The following is a 20,792-nucleotide window of genomic DNA, read 5'->3' as shown; positions in this document are numbered from 1 at the left end:
AGATTAAACCGTTCGCGCATTTGCCTTTTAGAGATCTCGAGTGCTTCCCTTTAGATGAAGCTGCTGTCATCCCACGTTCTTCGTCTAATCAATTAACTCCAGTAACCTCAGCCCTCAGAAGCAACGTGCTGTTCTTGGGGCGCCTGCAAAGTCCTTCGTCACACAGAGCGGAACGCCGCTGGGTAATACAGAAAGGCTCGAGTCATTCCCGCACGAGATCATCAGCAGCTCAATTCCCATTAGCGGCTCGTTGGGGCAGGTAAACAGGGTTCATTATCCAAGCGCCACGGCTCAGAAACTCCCAGGAGGAGATTTGGTCGCTTGGCACGGTGGACTTTAGACCCACGGGACATCCATTCACCAAAAATCCAGCATTTGAATCACGGTATAATGCTATTCAGGAGAAAAGTCACACGCGGCAGAGAAATAGTGCAAGCAAAAAGAAGGTGCGAGCTGTTTATTCTTCTTCGCCGTGGTTATTTATGTATTTCTTCCCTCGAACTGGGCCACTTAACCGTAGAGGTTAATTGAATAATAGCTACATGTTCTTGACAATATGAATGTAATATATATTTGTACTTTTAGAGTTTATATTCACATCCTCTTGCCTATTAATGATGAGATGTACGAAGCGATTTAAGGGCCCGTGATTAATAATGCACAGTGTGTCCGCAAGGCAGCGGCGAGACACGCGGGGGGGGAGGTGGCGAATCGCAGCAGAGCAATTGGTGGCGCGGCACCAGCTACCCTGGCTGTCCTTTGCCGCTCACGAATCCCATGATAATTCATTCATTTATGCAGAATCATCATTTAGGTTTGTTGCCATTTTTACCGTTTTTCCCGGCCACTCTTATTTTTGTGTAAATGCCAGTTGCGACCGACGGGAAGTTTTAGACTGCACGGACGTAACATTGTGGCATTTAAACGTTTTTTTTTCGTATTTTCAGTGTTGCCATAATTGCAAGTTGGTCTTGCGTCGAGGCAGACATTTGTTTTGCGTGAGTCAACGTTTCCGTGATCTCTGGTGAGCGTTGAGATGGTGCTCATCTCACATCTACAGCCCTGAACTCGTGGTGGAAATTCCACATTCCTATGGTGGTGAATCTATCCATAGAGCCAATGATGACTTTCCCACAAAGTAGTACTCACTTTTGCGACACCTATAAGGATGATGGGCCGAGTCAACCCCCAGCCAAGATTTGAACTCGAAATCTTCCGATGGCGCGCCACTGAGCGACTGGGTCGGTTGCGTTGATTTTGTGATAAGAGTTTTAGATGTATTTACTGATAGAAAATCACGGAACAGCGTACGTTTTGCTACTTTTTAAACAACTCGCAAAAAAAAAATCTGAAAATGAATTTGAAACAAGCCAGGAATGCAAAGAACCTTTCCAGCCCGACCAATTTATTCCAGGCATGTCATGCTGGCACGTTTCAAATGGTAAAGGTTGTTTTAGTGCATGATTACTTTTTTCTTTACTTGTATAACTGACATCTTATCAACTGGGCACAACAAAGTAAAGTTTTGGAGTTTAGGCATTTATTAATTTTAATCATAGAACATCAAGTGCTGTACATTGTTCCCGTTGATAAGTAAACGGTGCATCTCACGTGTATTGAATGCAGTGTCCACCAGGCAGTCCTCTCGTGCCAATATAAACTAAAACGTTTTGTTCATGAAAAATTACCGCATGGGCTCAGGACAGAGCAGTGCCTATAAAACAATACAATCATGACAGATTTCCTCGAACATAGCTTAAATTACCGAAAGAACCAAAGAGTATAGCTTAAATTATATTAACAAAGTAAAGCGCTCTTAGCTTGTGAGGAGGAGCGGAAGGCCTTCTTTAGCCGTCAAGGTGCCTGTGAAAAATACCAGCTCATCGTTTTTCTCCAGGGTAAATAAAATATTCAGATTCTAACTGCAATGCGAATAACGATCGTTACCCCGCAGCGATTTTCAAAGTTACCCACCGTCGTCACCGTCGTCACCGTCGCTATCAGGAGAACGCCGCGGTTTGTCGACCCCGTGAATTCTTGCCATTGTTTTGACCGAGAGATTTTTTTTTTCCACGGCTCAAGAAATAAATCCCGTTGCATAATGAGTTTAATATTTAAAGCTGGTGTGGCTCCCTGTTTTTTTTTACGCGTGTCAGATTAAAATCTGGGCCCGGCGCATAATTTTAGCGATGAACAAAAGCCGTTCTTTCGAGTGCACGCTGCGATCAAATGATGGCGTGATCATCTTGTCTCGTCTTGCGCCGTCTGTGAGCGAAAGTAATTAAATTTCAGCAGAAACAATAGCAGCGGAGCGAACGGAAGAGCCCGGCGCGCGGTCTTGTCTGAAACGAATCTTCAGATACGCATATCGTCTTTGGGGAATGCAGAGAAGCAGGCAGCACAAATTAAAATAGGATTGATAGATTATTTTTTTTGGCACGAAATGTAACAGATTTGCTGAGGAGAGAGGGCCCAAGTGTTGAGTACAGGTTGTTTGTGGATTTTGCACTGGGTGTGTAAACAGTGGGCAGAAATTTCGATTTAAAGCTTTCGTGACTGCAGGGATTCATCTTCTTGGTTCTTTCGGTAAAGTCACGTAGAAGGGAAGTAATGAAATAATAAAAATAAAACATAATAAAACAATTCTCACGACGTTTCGGCCACAACGCAAGCAGCCGTCCTCAGATGAAAACCAGGTCTGTCGAGGCGACAGCGTCTGAAAGAAACAGCACACGTGCTTGGAGCATATATATAAGCTGGGTTGGAAGGGGGGAAAAGGGCGCCTTGACAAAAGAATATGCATATCAAGAGTAATTTAGCATATTTATGGGAAATGCAGGTATGTGATTAGTACTACTTATGCCTGTGCATTATGCAGGATTAGCAGCATCAAAGGGAGGGGATATGGGAAATGCAGGTATGTGAATAGTACTACTTATGTCCGTGCATTATGCAGGATTAGCAGCATCAAAGGGAGGGGATAGGGGTAGCATTAATAAAGGGAAGGAGTGTTAATAGTATGTAGCTGCAGTAACTAAAACCACCACGTAAACGACTGTTGGGTTTGTCTATGGCAGTATATAGTACGGTGTAGACTCGTGTGATGTAAGAGAATAAAGTTTAGATGGAAGCATATTATATATTTTTTACGACGTAGAATTGTAATGTATTACTTACTGTTAGTAACTCAGCTTATTGTAGAGTATATTTAGTATACTGATGATACTATGTAGTTTATACTTTAGTTGTTTACGTGGTGGTTTTAGTTACTGCAGCTACATACTATTAACACTCTTTCCCTTTATTAATGCTACCCCTATCCCCTCCATTTGATGCTGCTAATCCTGCATAATGCACGGACATAAGTAGTACTATTCACATACCTGCATTTCCCATATCCCCTCCCTTTGATGCTGCTAATCCTGCAGAATGCACGGGCATAAGTAGTACTAATCACATACCTGCATTTCCCATATCCCTTCCCTTTGATGCTGCTAATCCTGCATAATGCACGGTCATAAGTAGTACTAATCACATACCTGCATTTCCCATAAATATGCTAAATTCCTCTTGATATGCATATTTTTTTGTCAAGGCGCCCTTTTCCCCCCTTCCAACCCAGCTTACGTATATATGCTCCAAGCACGTGTGCTGTTTCATTCAGATGCTGTCGCCTCGACAGACCGGGTTTTCACCTAAATGCACCCCGTGTTGTGGATTGTGGGAGACATGCCATGTTATTACACTAGGATATGTGGGGGTTCTTTGGCATCTAACGAAGGTGAACAATTATCCAAAGTGATAACAATATGGTTTCCATGAAGCCCATACTGCTGTGAGATGTCGTGGGTTTTCTGTGGTATTTTACTGCACCAGCAGTTTCATTGGGGGAGTGAATGTGCTCGTCGGTAGAAAAACCTTTCCTAAAATCAGATCGCTCGTGTGGTGTGTTCACGTTTAAATGTACAGCCCCTTGTCATTCTACTGCTGGATGAAGGCCTGACGTTGTGTCGGTCATGGGAGTTGTTTGACCATTCTTCACTGCGCTGGTCAGTGCGGGTTTGTAAAGCAGAGCATCCGAGACTAATTCAGTTATCGATCAGCACTGATGCTAGCTGTGGCAAGAAATCGAACTCGGGGTATACTCTGGGCTCATCGTCCATGAGCCCAGAGTAAATAGCTCGCTCGTCGGTAACCTCCGCGGATGGCGTCAGCTGTTGCGGTTCCAACTTCTTTACGTGGCCGATAATAGTGAACGGCGTGATGACCGTTAGCAACGAGAAGGCTATCAAATCATTCACTCGTTTGAGCTGTGTAAATACATTGGAGGCACTAAAGTTATGCTGCAAGAAAAGTGGTGCCACTTTCTGCTCAGGACTACCACTGAACAAATGCACGTACAGTGGTATCGATTTCTAAATAAAAACCCAGTTATATTCCACCGACAGCCTCGGCGCATCATTGTGAATTGTGATATTCATCTTTGACCTTTCCCCCCTCCCCACCTCTGCCCACCCAACTTCATAAAACAAAAAAAATGCATTCGCAGGTGAGAGATGGCGTTCGTGAAGTGTCGCAGAAAATAGTGTGGAGATTGGAGGTATGGTTTAGGAGAGGTCATGAAGAGAGGATGGATGGTTTCTCACTCCGCTTAGACTCTGCTGGCGAGGAGCACGAATGGATTTTAATGGACGGGCCAATTCTCTTCACGGTGACATAGGTACAGCCATAAAACAACAACAGCCGTCCACTCAAGCGAGGCGCCGAGTTAACATTTTAAAATGATCCACAGGGGGAGCGCTGGAGTGAAACGGCCTTGTTTGGTTCCCTGAGCGGCGCGTCATTAGAAGCCAGATGGATATGCAGCCGTCACGACCCTGGTGGTGACAGCGACCCTCTGTGAAGCGTTCCCGGCGCTTCGCGGTGACTCGGCTGCGTCATTCATAGAGGGAGGGGGGGGGTGCGGCAGCCACTTATCGACGTGCGATCGTACAACCGAACGAGCGAGCACAGTTTGTTTTCAATCAATGTGACACGAAATGATTTGCGAGCCCTTTGTCAGTCTTCCGTCGGACAAAGGCCTCCCCGTGCTTTGTGTCGTTCATCGGAGTTTGTATGACCATACGTCGCCACGCTGGTCCGTGCGGGTGCCCAGCACCGGTTCGGACGTCGCTCGGCATTGATGTTAGCCGTGCCCGGGAGCGAACTCGGCTCGCTGGGTTCACGGCGCAGTGTGCTAACCACTTTCTACACGGCTCCATCGGCCGTGTTCATTGTTCTGGTGGATGTGTACGAGTGTTAGAAGCCATGAGTCGTTAAATAATTTAGGGCGCCCAACAGGGAACTGGCTGCAGATGGGAGATATTATGTAGGATGAGCGCGTGCGCATATTTGCGTGCGGTTCATTTCTATCGCGGATGTATATGAATATCACGAGCAGGGCTGACATTAAGAGGCATTTAACGGGAATAATATGAAGAGCTTTTCACCGTAATTAATGCATTACGCGAGACTGCCGCGTGCGTTGGCCGCGAGTGTGAATATCCCCTTCGAGGCGGTGTTGCCTGCTGCTACTGCTGCGTGGCCAGACGAATTGCGCCGCGTTTGTCCTCATCGCGTTGCCATCGTCCGGACGCGCGGGAACGCATCCACGTGCGTGCGTGCGATCCAACATCAACACCGTTCCGCGTGCGAGATTATCCATGCGCCCGCCACGAGGTCCAACGCTCGCGACCGGCCGCTGCCGCGGCGGCGAACGGCGATCGCGACGTTCGTTTTTGGTGTCTGCAATTTTCGGAAACGCCGACGAAATTAACCCCCCCCCCCCACCGGAATTCGCGAATTTCCTCCGCAGGACAGCGACCTGCTCACGTTCAACATCTCGTACCACCGCTCATGGTGGCGGGACTACGGCTCGGCGTGCCCCCCCGCGCCACCCACGGCGCTGCCGGGCCCCTCGGTGGCGGGCGACACGGTGTCTGACGGCTTGACGGGGCCCGTGGCGGTGGGCGTCGTGGAATGTCCGCTCGAGTTCCAGTTCGTCGAGGTCATCCACAGCGCCTGCCAAATCGTGCTCGCGGTACGTCGTCTCCCCCCCCGCCCCCCGCGAATGATGCGGGCGTGTGTGCGTGTGTGCGTGTGTTCGTGCGTGTGTTCGTGCGTGTGTATGTGTGTACGTGCGTGTGTATGTCTGTGTGTACGTGTGTGCGTGTGTGTGTATGTCCGTGCAGTCGCTATATTGCCATTGTCGTGCTTTTAAACTCTCATTATCAATGGCAGGGGAGGGAAGACCGGGGAGAATAATTGGCGATTATTGAACAAAGGCATGCTGTGCCTTCTTCTACGAGCGTGAATATCTCGAGAAAGAACAGTCGGATCTCCACGGATTTTTTTTTGTATTCAGAAGTCCTTCGCAGGGGATGTGAAAATGATTGCGGGGTTTTTTGTTTGTTAGGTTAACAACGTACAGACTGCCATCTGCTTCCTTATCGCTCCATTAGTACGAGCTCATTAGGGGGTCTTATTTATTTCGGGCTCGGATGAAGCCCTCCAACCCGCTGGCTGCCGGCGCCGCTTAAAGGGGAAAAAAATGAAGATAAAGGCGTAAGGGCAGGGCAAGAGCAGTTTGTCGTGTCGAGCCTCCGACCATCCCCAACAGCGACCCGGCGTGGAGCCGGGAATGGGAATTATTGCCGGGATTTGGAGGCTCCAATCAACCCCGTGGCTGGCAGCTGCAGCAGCGGCTGCTAGCGGCAGATCCCGTCTTGCCGGTGTAACCCTTGCACAGCAGCGGCAGCCGGAGAATTGGGAGCGCGGGGCATCGGCTGATATCAATGGGAGTGTGTGCACATGGCCGCAGTTTGTATTAAAAAAATCCCTTCTGGATGAACAGAGAAAAAAATATAAATCCAATTTATTAAGAGTGAATGTGAAGTGCAAACACTGGATTTTATTGGGATAAAGGACAGGTTAGCCAGAGAAATCCACGTTACTATACAAAAGGAGGCTGTAAGAAAACTGAAATAGATTTTATTTGCACTTTACACCGATAAGAAATGATCCGGTCCAGTTTTTAAATTAATAATTTACCAATGATCCGTATACGGTCCCTTGAGGCCAAAAAATAAATAAAACAAGGAAACTGAATCTGATCCCTTTCTGTTGACAGAACTTCAAAGTCAAAGCATTTCCTCTACAAGGAATGTCATTAAAATGCGGGGCGCAATAATTTATTACATTTTTTGTGCTTGGCTCGAATCAGAGCTGTGTGGCGTCAGGCGACGATTCCACCTCCGCGGATGCCCGCTCATGACCGCCCCGCAGAGTGTGCAAAGAAAAAAAATATTTTAAAAAAATTGCGCAGCCTATAAATTAAATCCATTACTCATTTTACATTCAGGTGAAACCGTGGCCAAGTTGGGGTGTAACCTTTAGCGTTACCGCGTGTAATGGGACCCTCAGAATGCCAAATCATTTTTTACCGTCACAGGCGAGTGGGGGTTGGAGTCTGCGTGGCTTTCTCGCGATGGTCGCGTCTCAAATCTGTCTGTTAATATTTACACGCCCAAGTGAACGGTCGGGATAATTATTTCCCCCCGCCCCCTCCGGCTTGGCGTTGTTTATTTAGGCGGTGATTTCTGAATGCACCGAGGGCTTCTTGGGTTAATTGGCCATTTTTCATTTGTAGCCAGCTAATTTAATGTCCGCGTCGTTAGAATCCACGCGAGATAGGAATTAGTCGATCTAATGGGAAGCGATTACCAGGGACTGTAATCAGATGGTCACAATTTGCCCGTAATGGTTCCTTAATGGAACGGTAGCGGGCAGAAGCTTTCTTATTTCGCAGGTACACGGGCGAATCGAGCAGAGTCGTTCCGAAGGGGGAAATCTCACTTTGAAATGGTGCAATTGAAACAAATGTCAGTACTTGGCCAATGTTGTGTTTGACAGAGATTAAGGTAATTGTTCACAATGAGGATTACAAGTATGAAATCCCAAACCGAGGGCCCGTTTCAGATTCTAAGTTCGCCTGCACAGGCATGCAAGCGATGTATACGGAAATGTTTCTTTATTAAATATTTAAAACGTGAAGAATTCCACACCCCTGACTTCACACTTTTTAACTATTTATAAAGGGAACAAATGTATTTGTGTTTGGTGTTGTTGTTGTTGTTGACATTTAATTGCGATGCGGTGGAAAAGGAAATATTTACCACTGCAAGGTGGTGGGGGGATGGGGGGGGAGGCCTTCTGTTGTTTGCCATTCTGATGTGGCGCTCTCTCTCCCGCTTTGCACAGCGTCGAGACAAAGTAGGAAGGAACTCACGTTTTCTTGTTCTCTTTGTACGTGTCGCCAGCTGGTGTGTTTTGTCTGCGCCTGCTATGTCATCAGCGTGTTCACGGAGGAAGAGGACAGCTGTGAGTCCCGCGTGCACATCGCTTCCCCCAACGCGCTCGCTGTTGTTTTTGCAAATGGGTGGAGCACACGAGCGCGCAACGCCGCTTTGTATTTGCCTCGCGCCTCTATGCGACCGTCCACCGCTGCGATATACGGCATCGGCTCGAGAATCAAACGATTACAAAAAAAACTGATGAAACCTAAGGCTGAGTGGGATCAAAATGACATTCAAGCTACATACTTATGACTCATCGTTTTTTTTTTATTTCCCCCCACAATTTCATCCCGATTGGGCCATCCGTTGGGATCTCGAGCAGCAGCGCAACAGTTGACAAGCACGGGCCCCTCTCCTTACCGTGCCAAAACCAAACACCACCGCCTGCAGTACCTGCGTTAATATGCATCACCAAGACTTGTCTTGTTTTGCTTTCTCCCCCTTCACCCCGTGCCATCACCTGGCGAGCGCGATTACCTTGTGTGTGGCTTCACGCCCGTGCCGCGTGTGTCTCCGTGGCCACAGTTGATTTCATCGGTGGATTTGACTCGTACGCGGCGTACCGGGGCTCGCAGAAGATGTCATACCTACAGCTGCAGCCGCTCTATCTGTGAGTATATGCCTGGGCAGCTGGACTGCCGCTCATTATAATGTCTCTGCAGGTGGCCAGGGTAGCCTCGAAATGTTTTACTGAGTCGGCCAATTTAAAGTGAAGCTACCGAATGTCTGGGAGGCTCAACTGGGACATAGGGCGAGCTGGATGCCCCCACCCCACCCACCCTTCTGTAAGCCCCACCCACTTTTACATATCCACGCCCACTCACCCACTCGCCCTTGCTCACTACTCAGGTAGCGCCGCCCTTTATCCTGATGGGGTTGAGCATGAAGCCATAACATGAAGCGAGAAAAACAAACTGGGGGCAAAATCCTAGTTTAAAAAAAAAATCTTCAGGCCACCTGGACAGTTTTGGCCAAACCAGGAGATTTGATAGCCTTACATGTGTAATAAACGACTGGACCACGATGTCTGGCTCAGTGTCCTTTATTATTCGGTTCGTGCTGTACACCCACACGGCTGTCTTTACTCTGTAGCTTCTCCACGGTGCTGACTCCAATGTCGGCCCGATCCACAACAGCAGCTCCGCTGCTGTTTCTCTCACACAGCCCCCCTTGGCTGTACTCGCTGCTGCTCTTCTCCCTCCGCAGCTCTCACAGCTTCTTGCTCTCTCTCTCTCTCTCCGCAGCTCCTCCTGGCAGCCACACCGCTGCCTCTAACAAGCAGCCCCCTCTCTCTCTCTCTCCGCAGCTCCTCCTGGCAGCCACACCGCTGCCTCTAACACGCAGCCCTCCTGGCTGTCTCCTCCCCAGCTGCACACCACTCCGCAGCTTCCTCTTATCTTCGGGGTTGGCTCCCGATGGCCGTCGGCGCCCCCCCCTCTCCACACTTGCCCGCGTGGCCTCACTCTTTTCCGCTCACACCCCGACTGACTTCCCCTTCCGGTTTACCCGCTTAAGGCCCCCGAACCTTCCCCCCACGTCACATGACTCCACCCCCCGTGACGTCACCTCCGGAAGGTCGCTTACGCCCGCATTACACCACCCTCCCCCGTAGAAAAATCCCAGCCGACCTCGGCTGACCAATAGCAAATCGTAATGCGGCGAACCGAGCTTCCCCCCCTAAAGGACACTAAGCATATAATGTAACAGCAAGAACAACAACAACGCAATTCACATCAACGAACGTACAAAAGCATGCAATAAATACAACTGTAAGAAAAAAATAACAAGACAGCAACAATCAACGAAACGTAAGCGATTTGGAACGTGTGCGGGTCGCCGGCCCGTCCCGGACGGTCGGCGGCCCACTCGCAGAACGGGAACGCGATGAAAGTCGAGGAATGACAGGGGGTAATCCCCCTGTCGCAGCTGGAAGTCCACCGACGTCCCGTGTCCCTAAAGAGTTAGTCTTGGGCTTGTCCTGTGACCGTGCCCGCAGCTGGGTCGGAAGAGCTGCAGGGCTCGAAGGTCCCGCAGACCTGGCAGGCGTCCTCCGAGCAGGGCCCCTCGTCCCCCGCAATGTCACGGCCGGCCTGTCTGGAACAGGTACGACAGGCGCTCTAGCGAGATCAATGGACGCAGGCAGGGGAGAGTCAGCAGCAACAGACCCCGGCAAGGCAACATTGGGGGATGACGCATCATGTAAGGGAGCAACATATGGTTTCAAGCGCGACGTATGCACAACCCAGCGACGAGACCCAATCTGGACGCGTGCTGACTGTGGGTTGGGAACCGCAATGAGGCGTACGGGACCATGCCAGGGTTTGTGCAATTTCGGCGAGGTCCCCGGACGTACCTGTGGACAATGAAGCCAGGCTAGGTCCCCAACCTTCCAAGGGCACTCCCCCTCAGACCGTCGCGCATATCGCTCGTTCCGGGCCTGGGCTTTGGCCGTAGCCACGCGGGCATTCTCCCGCGCCTCCGTGACTCGGCGAACCGTGTCCTGAATGTATTCAGGAAGTGGTTTACGAGGTCCCTTCACCCCAGTTCCCAATTGCACATCCACCGGCGGCACGTTTTCCCGACCATACATAAGGTAAAACGGCGAATATCCTGTAGCCGCATGAGGCGTCATCCTGTACGCCGAAAGCACCCCGGGGATGTGCAGATCCCAATCTGATTGTTGTTCACTCACGGTATGGCAAAGCATGGCAGACAATGTCCTGTTCAGCCGTTCAACCATACCATCCGTCTGCGGATGGTATGGGGATGTCCGTACCTTCTTAGTCCCAAGGCCCGCGCACACTTCCGCCAATAATTTAGAAGAGAAATTCCTGCCCTGGTCCGTGAGGAGTCTCTCAGGCGCCCCCTTATCCATAATATACCCAAACAAAAAGGCGTCGGTAATGGCCGCGGCCGACTGATCGGGCAACGGCCAGGCCATCGGCCAACGGGAGAGGTACTCAACCCCTACCAGCAAATATTTATTACCCCTCGCCGATGGTGGAAAAGGTCCCAATATGTCCAGCGCCACCAATTCATTGACTCGAGACACCTGAATCGACTGGAGAGGCGGCACGTAAGGATGTTTCGGCGGCTTACGTTGTGCACACGCAGGGCACGCGCGCACGTGCCCTACGACATCTGTCGCCATGCCGTGCCAAAAATAATGACGTTGCAACGTCAACAAGGTCTTCTGCACCCCTAAATGTAAGAGAGTGTCACAATGGAGGGTTCTAATCAACTCGAACCGCAAGGACGTTGGTACCACCAGGCGCCAACGTTCCTGGAACCCCTCCCGCCACATAAGCAGACCATCTCGGAGAGCGGTTTGCGGCCCCACAGCCGTACTCGGACTCCCATTGTCCTTAGCAGACCGCTTCCGCAAGGACACCAATGACTCATCCATCATCTGTTCCCGGATCCAGACAGACCGCGGCAGATTCAAAACCCCGTCAGCCGGTCCCGGTTCCATCGGAGTGTCCGACTTCTCGACGGCCAACGTGAGCGGCTGAGGGGGGTTTGGAATCGGCGAACACCTATGCGTCCCCGACTCACATTTACAAGGGGCGCGCCGCGGTAATCTGGAAAGTGCGTCCGCGTTCGCATGGCGCACTCCCTTCCGATGTTGAATTTGGAAGGAAAATTCCTGTAGCGTGTCCAACCAACGTGCCAACTGTCCGGATGGCTGGTCAATTTTAAGGGCATATTGCAAGGCCGCATGATCCGTACGCACAATAAAAGAACGACCATAAAGGTATGGTCGAAATTGCCGTAGGAAAAAAACAACCGCCAATAGTTCTCTGCGAGTGACACAGTAGCGGGTTTCCGCAGGAGACAAGACTCGGCTACCATACGCCACGACACGCTCTACACCCCCTTTAGACTGTGATAACACCGCCCCAATACCTGTGTCACTCGCGTCCGTATCAAGAATGAATGGGTGATCGAAATCGGGATAATCCAATGTTGGGGCCGTGGCCAATAGATCACGCAGACTCCAAAAGGCCGCCTCCTCCGGCTGTCCCCAAACAAACTTCCGTCCTTTACCCGTAAGGAGATGCAAAGGCCTCGCAATCGTCGCAAAACCCGGCACGAATCTTCGGTAATACGAGGCAAATCCCAAAAACCGCCGAACATCCCCCACGGTGGCCGGAGTCGGCCAATCCCGGACGCACGCCCCCGACGGAATGCCCAACAGATGGAAAATGACATCCGATATAATAGTCGCAGACGCCCCCGAGTCAACCAAAATGCGCACGTCCACACCTTGTATGGACCCCGGTACAGTGGACGAACCCGTAGCGGCCGCGACAACTCTCCGTGCCAATTTGCGCCACTGCGTAACTGAATGAAAAGGCCCCGTCGATGGCCTTTCTTTAACAACAACAATAGGATCGCGCAACACAGGTGGTGGGTGAGGTGGAAAGCCTTGCCGAGTGTCTGGTGCGTGCCGACATGCCTGTTTCGGAGGATCTTTAGCCGACTTGACCGGTGCCGAGGCCTCCTGCTGCGGCGGAGCCGGGAAGCGGGCCCAGCAGTCTCTGGCGTAGTGGCCCCTACGCCCGCAGCGGAAACATTCGGCCTCGTTGCGCCGAAGCGCAGGCCTCGCCTCCTGACGGCCCCGTTCTGGTAGCACCGCGCGCGGTCTCGGCCCGCCGCGTCCCGTCCATGGAGCGGAGGCGGCCGTCAGTTGTTGAGGGCCCCGGTCATCCGGAACATAGACGGCCTGCGCAGGGTTCCACCCCAGCGCCTCCCCTTCTTTGACGGGCCCCCCCGTCCACGCCGTCACTTGTTTCCAGCGACGGAGGTTGAATTGCGCATCGAGACACTTAGCAGCCATCCGGGAAGTTAGCTTCTCATGCCCACACACAGGCATGGGGATCCCTAGATCCCGAGACAGCTCCAACATTTTCCCTAATATGAGAGGCTCAAGCAGGTCCTGTGGCGTCTCAGGATAAGCTGCCATGGCCAGCTCCAGCACCGCACCCCTGAACGCCACGGGCGACTCCTCTGGTGCTCGTTGTCGTTGAGCGAATCGCCGATGCGCATCATCTGGTGGCTCATAAGCATCGGCCATTTCTTGAAAAACACCACATAAAGTTGCCTTCTTATCGGTCGCTATGGAACGGAAGAATCGGACAGATTCGTCGTCCAGGAGAGTCGGCAACACCTCCAAAGCCTCCGCATCGGTCCATCTTGCTGTGCGTACCGCCGCCAAGAAGCGGCAGGCGAACGCGCTCCAGTCCCCACCGACGGAAAATTCTTTAACCGTTGTAAGGTGGCGACTCCGACTCCTCTTCCCGCCGTCTTCCAATGGTGGTGGTTGTGATGGCAAATTCAAAATGGCGTCGGCCCGCGGCGTGGCCAAGATGGCGGTTTGGCGCCACGGAGCGCGCAAAATGGCGGCCTCATGCCGCGTGGGCAATGGCGGCGGCAGGACAGGCAACGTGGCGGCCCGCGGAGCACCACTTGCATCCTCCATCGTCCCTGGCGCGACGAGATGGCATAGATGCGCCAGGACGTCCTTAAGTGCCTCCAGTTGTACCGCCATCGCTTGCCATCGTTGATCCGCGTCTGATGATGTCGACGGACCCGCCACCGCGCCAACATCCTCCACTCCCGTTCCCGTGGTCGCCTCAGCCGGGCTCTCCTCCACCACCCCAACAGGATCCGTGGTTGGGGGGAGTTCGTCGTCGTCGGACGAAGAAGCCGATGCAGGCGCCGGATTAACTTTCTTCCTCACTTGTTTCGACATGCCGTTGCACTTCCGACACCAGTGTAATAAACGACTGGACCACGATGTCTGGCTCAGTGTCCTTTATTATTCGGTTCGTGCTGTACACCCACACGGCTGTCTTTACTCTGTAGCTTCTCCACGGTGCTGACTCCAATGTCGGCCCGATCCACAACAGCAGCTCCGCTGCTGTTTCTCTCACACAGCCCCCCTTGGCTGTACTCGCTGCTGCTCTTCTCCCTCCGCAGCTCTCACAGCTTCTTGCTCTCTCTCTCTCTCTCCGCAGCTCCTCCTGGCAGCCACACCGCTGCCTCTAACAAGCAGCCCCCTCTCTCTCTCTCTCCGCAGCTCCTCCTGGCAGCCACACCGCTGCCTCTAACACGCAGCCCTCCTGGCTGTCTCCTCCCCAGCTGCACACCACTCCGCAGCTTCCTCTTATCTTCGGGGTTGGCTCCCGATGGCCGTCGGCGCCCCCCCCTCTCCACACTTGCCCGCGTGGCCTCACTCTTTTCCGCTCACACCCCGACTGACTTCCCCTTCCGGTTTACCCGCTTAAGGCCCCCGAACCTTCCCCCCACGTCACATGACTCCACCCCCCGTGACGTCACCTCCGGAAGGTCGCTTACGCCCGCATTACACATGTAAAGGTCACGTCGTGATATCGTGATGTCGGAACATTATCGGATACTTACATGGCTTTCGTAAGAAGTACACATTTTTCCAGTTAATTAGCGGAATAAAATATCCAATTACATTCTGCACGTGAGAAGTGGCTCCTTATTTGCAAGTGTGACAGACACGTTTGTGGAGAGGATCATCCACCAAGATCGCAATAGCCCGCTAAAGGCCAACGGGCCTTCTTTGTATGCGAGCCCTGGTTGCTTGCAGGACGGTGATGCCGTGCCGCATATAAAAACCCGCCCACTCGCTTGATTTCATTTTATTCTTTTCGCATCCGAGGTGCGCTGGTTATGAGCCCTGTCCCAGTACCCTCTGGTAATTTGCTGCAGGCACAATGTATCAAATGGCCCCGCGACGTTTCATTTCAAGAACAAAATATATCCCCCGGCACTTTCCACCAGTCGGCCACTGTGTGCGCTGGTTCAACGCCAAGGCGGGTGCCTCCCTTGGGAGGAGACGCACGGGCCTCGTGGGCCAACTTCCTTTGCACCACGCAAAACAAGAGTGCGCTGTTGACCCCTGCGGCTTAGGTTCCATTCCCAGCAGTGGCAAACGTCGGTGGTGAGTGATGTGTGAACCGGTCCTGGGCTCACCCCTTCATCAACTTGCATTGGCCAGTCAGGTGATATTTGGTCAAACAAACCCCATGACCAACACTGTGGGGAGGCCTTCATCTAGTCGTGGATCGACAGAGGTTAAATTACTTTAAAACAATATTAAATTACTTTAAACTATAATGCTTCGATTAATTTCCTGGATTATTTTATGAAAGTGAAATGGTTAAGTATGGTTAAAAAAAAGTTAAAATGCTCAAATGAGCGTAGGGGTAGCGTTGCTCTTTTCTTATGGCACTGAACGAGTGGTGGAAATTCCACATTCCCGTGGCAGGGACCAGTCTATCCAAAGGATGATCACTGTTGACTTCCCACAAAGTGGTACTTAATTTACAAACTCTCGAGGGACGAGAGGCTGAATCTATCCCTGAGTACAATTAGAATTTGCAGGCTTTGGGTGATGCATGAAGCACACCTGGCCAACTGAGTAAAGTATGCGGTGAATTCCACACTCTAATTAATTGACCCACAGGTCAGGGTTTAACTATTTTCCACGAACCGGCATCAGCGTAAATTGTGCTCATGTCATGATAACCTTAAAGGTCCCGGACGGCGTGAAAGCATGAGGCAGCGCCATATGCTGACCATTAACAATAGGAACACAAATGGAAGTCAACAACGTTTACTCAATCAAAAAATTACACAGAGCAGAGTCTGGTGGATACAGTTCTGCACGTGTGTGCGCGCGCGTGTGTGAATGTGTGTGTACGTGTGCCTATGGGGAGTGGTAGTGTAGCGGTTAGCGCGCTGCGCTACGAACCCGGCTTCCAGAGTTCAATTCCCACTTACAGTCAACACCAGCGATGGTTATCTGAACCGGCCCTGGGCCACCCCTAGGTCGATTCAGCCTTAAATGTGATCCTAGTGCGGTGTGTAAACATTGCCACTTGGAAGACAAAGACGGCCTGGCGTGGTGCTGGCCACCCACCCCCTCATATGCCATGCTGGCCTTCATAGGTGCCCGCTAGCAGCACTTGCCCCAAAAGTGTATTAAGGCTACACGGGGGATCTTTGTCTTGTTGCGTGCGTGTGTCGACCTGCAGGCCTAAATAGGTATCTGCGGAGACCTCTGGGTTCTCCTTCCGCGGCGCTGGCTCGGCATGGGGGAGGAGAGGGGTCACAGCGGGAGGTCACAGCGGGGGCCCACGGCCAACCTCGCCCGGCGAAGAGCGACACAAAGCGGCACGACGCGGCGCGGTGCGCGCGGGCGGCTCCGAAGTCGTCACTCCTCAAGCCGTCCGAGGCGGGCGGTGGGGCGCTCGCTTGCTCGCTCCTCCCCGCCGGTGGTCACCCGGCCGCCGTCACCCTCCTCGCGCTCCCAGGCCTCGCGCCGTTGTGATGTCCACGACACAGGAATTGTAATTTGCATGTCACAAAAAGAAAGTGTCACCTGCGAGTTCAAGTCCTTGTTGGTTTTGTTTTTAACGATAATTTCTTTTTTGGGGGGAGGGGGTGGTGGTGGTGGGTTTGTTCTCTGACCTATTTGGCAAAAAAAAATGCCTTTGAGAAGTATGGCAATAAATCTGTGCTCAGCTTCAATCGTGTCCCACTTTAATTAGCTCTTCTTTTAATGAAGATCCTGACACGAATGCCATGTGCTCGCTACCTGTGGTGGTGCCTCTGCTGTCTCTCGTCCCACAGAGGCTCGTGTTGTGAGTCACCCTCAGTGGGGAATTTCTACATTCCACAGCTCGCTGTGGAGAGAGTTAAATGAAGATGAATGGGATCATCTTTCTACCTCTGTATATTTTCCAGTCTTGATTTAACTCTACTTCACCACTGGGAAAGGATCGCAGTATAATTGAACGGCCGTGCTGTCTTTGACCGGAAGATTCTCTCACGTAGTCCACAGAGATCCCACGTTGTCATCGGCCTCCAGCCGTGGTGCGCAGCGATTCAATCCACCTTTGTATCTGGCTCGTTCGTCCGTCGCTCGGCGCTATCCGATCTCTTCTGCCGCCACAGCCATATTTTACGACTAAGCTGCGGTGTTTTTTTGTTGTTGTTGTCAAACCCTTTAATTGCATTGGCACGTGTGAATATTTCTTTAATTTCCTGACCACGAACTGGAATTGTGCCCGAGCGCGCGCCGTTGGTCCCTCGAGTGATCCGATTGGTGGAACTGTGACGTCTCAACGAACCCCAGAATGCCATTGCAATGAACAAATTGAGCAGCACCCCCCCCCCCCCCCTGCACTCCGCCACTTGCGTGTGGGCTGAGCGCAGCGTTTGGAGGCGATGTATAATTCATTATTTTTTTCACACGGATGTTTCGCTCCGACCACCAGAGCATTTCTAATTTCACAGCGCGGAGTGCATCGTCGTAATTTCACAGTGGAGCTGCGGCGGCGATTCACTATGCATACATATGTGAATACATCACCCTCGCGAGAAGTCAAACACTTGTAAATTCAGAGATGAGAGAGATTTAAAAGGACTAATGGATCAGTGGCCATGTTGAAATGTGCTTCTATTGCTGATTCATTCACTGCCAGATTTCTTAAATGGGAAATTAACAGAGAAAAAAGGGCCATTTCTGGCATGCAATCGTATTCACTGCTGGGTTGCATGTCCATGCTCTCAGCAAAGCTCAAGAGAAACACGTCGCGCAGCAGTTTTTTGCTGTGCTGTGTGGCTGGAGTTGTGTTAAATACAGCGGCTTGCAATGAAGATACTGGGGTGTGCTGGAGATAGAAACGTGCGTTTGTCTATTACCGCACTCTGTGTACATTCCGCACATGTAAACTCGGCGCGTCGTACGTCAAATACCGGCTACTTGTCCTACCCGTTGCAAATATGTAATAACAGCCTACTGTGACAAAATAACTAATCGTACATTTTTGTATTGCTCACGCCTTCATGGCAAATCTGATTAGAGTGTGACTAAAAACGTTTTTATGGCGTATGGAAGCAGTATTGTGCATATGGATCCGTCATTAACGTATACATAATGGAGAAGTGGGGGGCTGTTGACGTATAACCACTTTAGTTGGTTGACATTTTTTAACTCGGATGTAGATATATACATGTGTTATTGGACGTTTTGCTGATTTTACACGTTCGTTCTTATGGTGTATTTTTGGTCGCGCAATATCAGCGATGAATTCCGTGGCGCGGCGTTGTCCCTGTAATTTGACAGCATAGCGGAACCCCCATTGCCTTAGGCCCAGTTACCATCTGCTTCAGGATCATCCGTGCGGTTGTCACCATGAGCCCAGTTCATGAGTCTTGTTTCGGCGACAAAAATTGCCCGACGATTATTTTGTCCCTGGAAATGTTTCAACATGTTGCGGTTATTTTTTTCTTTACTCCTCCTCCTCCTTGCATCGATGTGATTGCAATGCGCTGTTATGAATACATTTTAAAAAGTCGAGGTTTTTTTTGTATTGAAGTGCATCGTCGTGCCGAGACGGACGTGGCGCAGTTTGCGAAGTTGCGACGCGCGCCGTGGCGCACGCTGCCCACTTGCAGCCACTATAAATACAGATAATGATTCTGAATAAAAGCGTTTGTTACAGCCTCCGCAGTTCGGCTGCATTCTTCCGTCCCCGCTGAGCCACCGAGACGCATTGCTTTTCTGTGCACCGTGCCTTCATCAACGCACAGTGACCATCGCGGTGAAAATGGTCAAACAACCTCCAGAGCCCAGCCACCAGGGGACTTACACGAGAGAGCTGTACCTGTACAGTGCAGGCCACACGACATTCACCGAACAGAATCTCTTTCCCATCTCAATGGCAGCATTTGCAAAAAAATCTACGGAATTACTTCGCACTTCCTGTGATTGCAAGAGTGGTTTTAGAATTAACTAAATTATGTGATGGTATGATGGTTTACATTTTTTTCTCTGAATTCGGTGACGTCAATGTGTGACCTCTGGGGTCAGTAAATAACCTATTTTGGGCCAATTTTAAATAATTTGTCTCTCGGCCAACTGCTTCCCACTCAGCGCTGCACTCGGAGACGAAGCCGCAACAACATCCACGGGAAAGGAGCCAAAACAAAACATCAAACAACACTGCCGGTGGAGGGCTTTAGAGAAACGCATTTCGACATAAACACTCCCCCTCGAAATGATAATAATAATCATAAAACAAAAACAGAACAACAATGATGTCAAAAGTTCTCCTCGCCATCCTATTGCAACGTGCTTCAAGGGGGAGCGATGAGAAAATACCTCATTGTTAGCTACGAACCTCACGACCTGGGTTCGATTCCTGGCCACGGCTAACATCAGCGGTGATAGGTTCCTGAGCTCACCCTTGACTGATCCGCACTGACCACAGTGCGGTGAAGGACGGTCAAATGGCCCCCATGACCGCGACGGCGTGGGGAGGCCTTCATCGAGCAGTGAATTGGCAAAGGGTTGTGAATTATTATTATGATGCTCAAGTGAGCTATCGACTGCTCCCACAATATGCGTTGTGTACGCTTTGTGAAATGCGGACTGGGATATTAGTTTTTGATTGCAGATTGCTTCCCTGCTGTACCGTGATCTTGACATAATTTGGCTTTCATCCTCCATATCCTGGGAGTAGGAGATCAAAGGGCTGCCCAGGTTGGAACTCTTGCAAAGTTGAAATTTATGTAAATGAGGCCGGGCGGGATGCTAGCTAAGTGGATGTGTGTAGTGCAGATGGGGGCGGTCGTGGGTGGTTACGAGAACACTGCAGGCAGGGCTCGATTGAAGACCACTCGCCTTGTTTCACAAGCACCGTGTGTCGCACACGGACGGAGGCCTGCCGCGATAAGACGGCGACACCCTGCGCCTCCACCGTTTGCCTTCCCGCACCTGATGAACGGAACGCGTCCGAGAGGACGTCCACCTGAGTGATGGAGTTTGATGCACGGGTGCCGGGAGGATTCCTGACATCGCAGGATCGTGAGAGGTGGCGGCGGCTGCAGCTTGGGGCCAACTTCATCCAGCAGTGGATTGACCACGGCTGGTGAAGATGGCCGATCACGGTCAACAGTCGCCGATGTTGGGATGTAGAGGTGGCGCAGCGCATGCTTAGAGCACCACGTGCTGAACCCGGTGACTTGTTGATGATTCCCAGCCACAGCTGACATTGTTGGCGAGCGATAACTGGGCCGTTCATGGGCTCCCCCCCTCCTTTAACAACCTGAAATGACAAAAGTGGTGAGGTATGATCACAAACCTCCATGGCCAACACAGTGGGCTGACAAGGACCTTAAAGTTGCTATTAGAATTTGGACCCAATTTCTATCCATCTGTAATATCTTCAATAATGGCGGGAGACGAGTTGACGGGGCAGCACTCTTTATTCACAACGGTTGCACACGTAACAGTCCCAACCGAGATAACACCTATGGCACACGTGCCTGACTCGGCCACGCACTCCGTCTTCC

At 51.2% G+C, this 20,792-nt stretch overlaps 1 protein-coding gene across 1 annotated transcript in view; it reads left to right on the top strand.

The window, feature by feature from the left end:
- LOC144719159 (sodium/potassium-transporting ATPase subunit beta-1-interacting protein 3-like) overlaps positions 1–18,939 on the top strand; it is a 174,787-nt gene extending 155,848 nt beyond the window's left edge. Inside the window, exons 5-8 of the mRNA XM_078595030.1 lie at positions 5,855–6,079; positions 8,358–8,418; positions 8,919–9,003; positions 16,466–18,939. Of these exons, the coding sequence (XP_078451156.1) occupies positions 5,855–6,079; positions 8,358–8,418; positions 8,919–9,003; positions 16,466–16,475 (381 nt within the window). The 3' untranslated portion in view covers positions 16,476–18,939. The remainder of the gene's footprint in view (positions 1–5,854; positions 6,080–8,357; positions 8,419–8,918; positions 9,004–16,465) is intronic.
- The last annotated feature ends 1,853 nt before the right edge of the window (positions 18,940–20,792 follow it).

Source organism: Lampetra planeri, chromosome 5, assembly GCF_965212315.1.
Source record: "Lampetra planeri chromosome 5, kcLamPlan1.2.h2, whole genome shotgun sequence".
NCBI classification, from domain to species: domain Eukaryota; kingdom Metazoa; phylum Chordata; class Hyperoartia; order Petromyzontiformes; family Petromyzontidae; genus Lampetra; species Lampetra planeri.
Note: the sequence above shows the minus strand (reverse complement) of the source record. Positions and strands in the feature narration are given on the sequence as shown.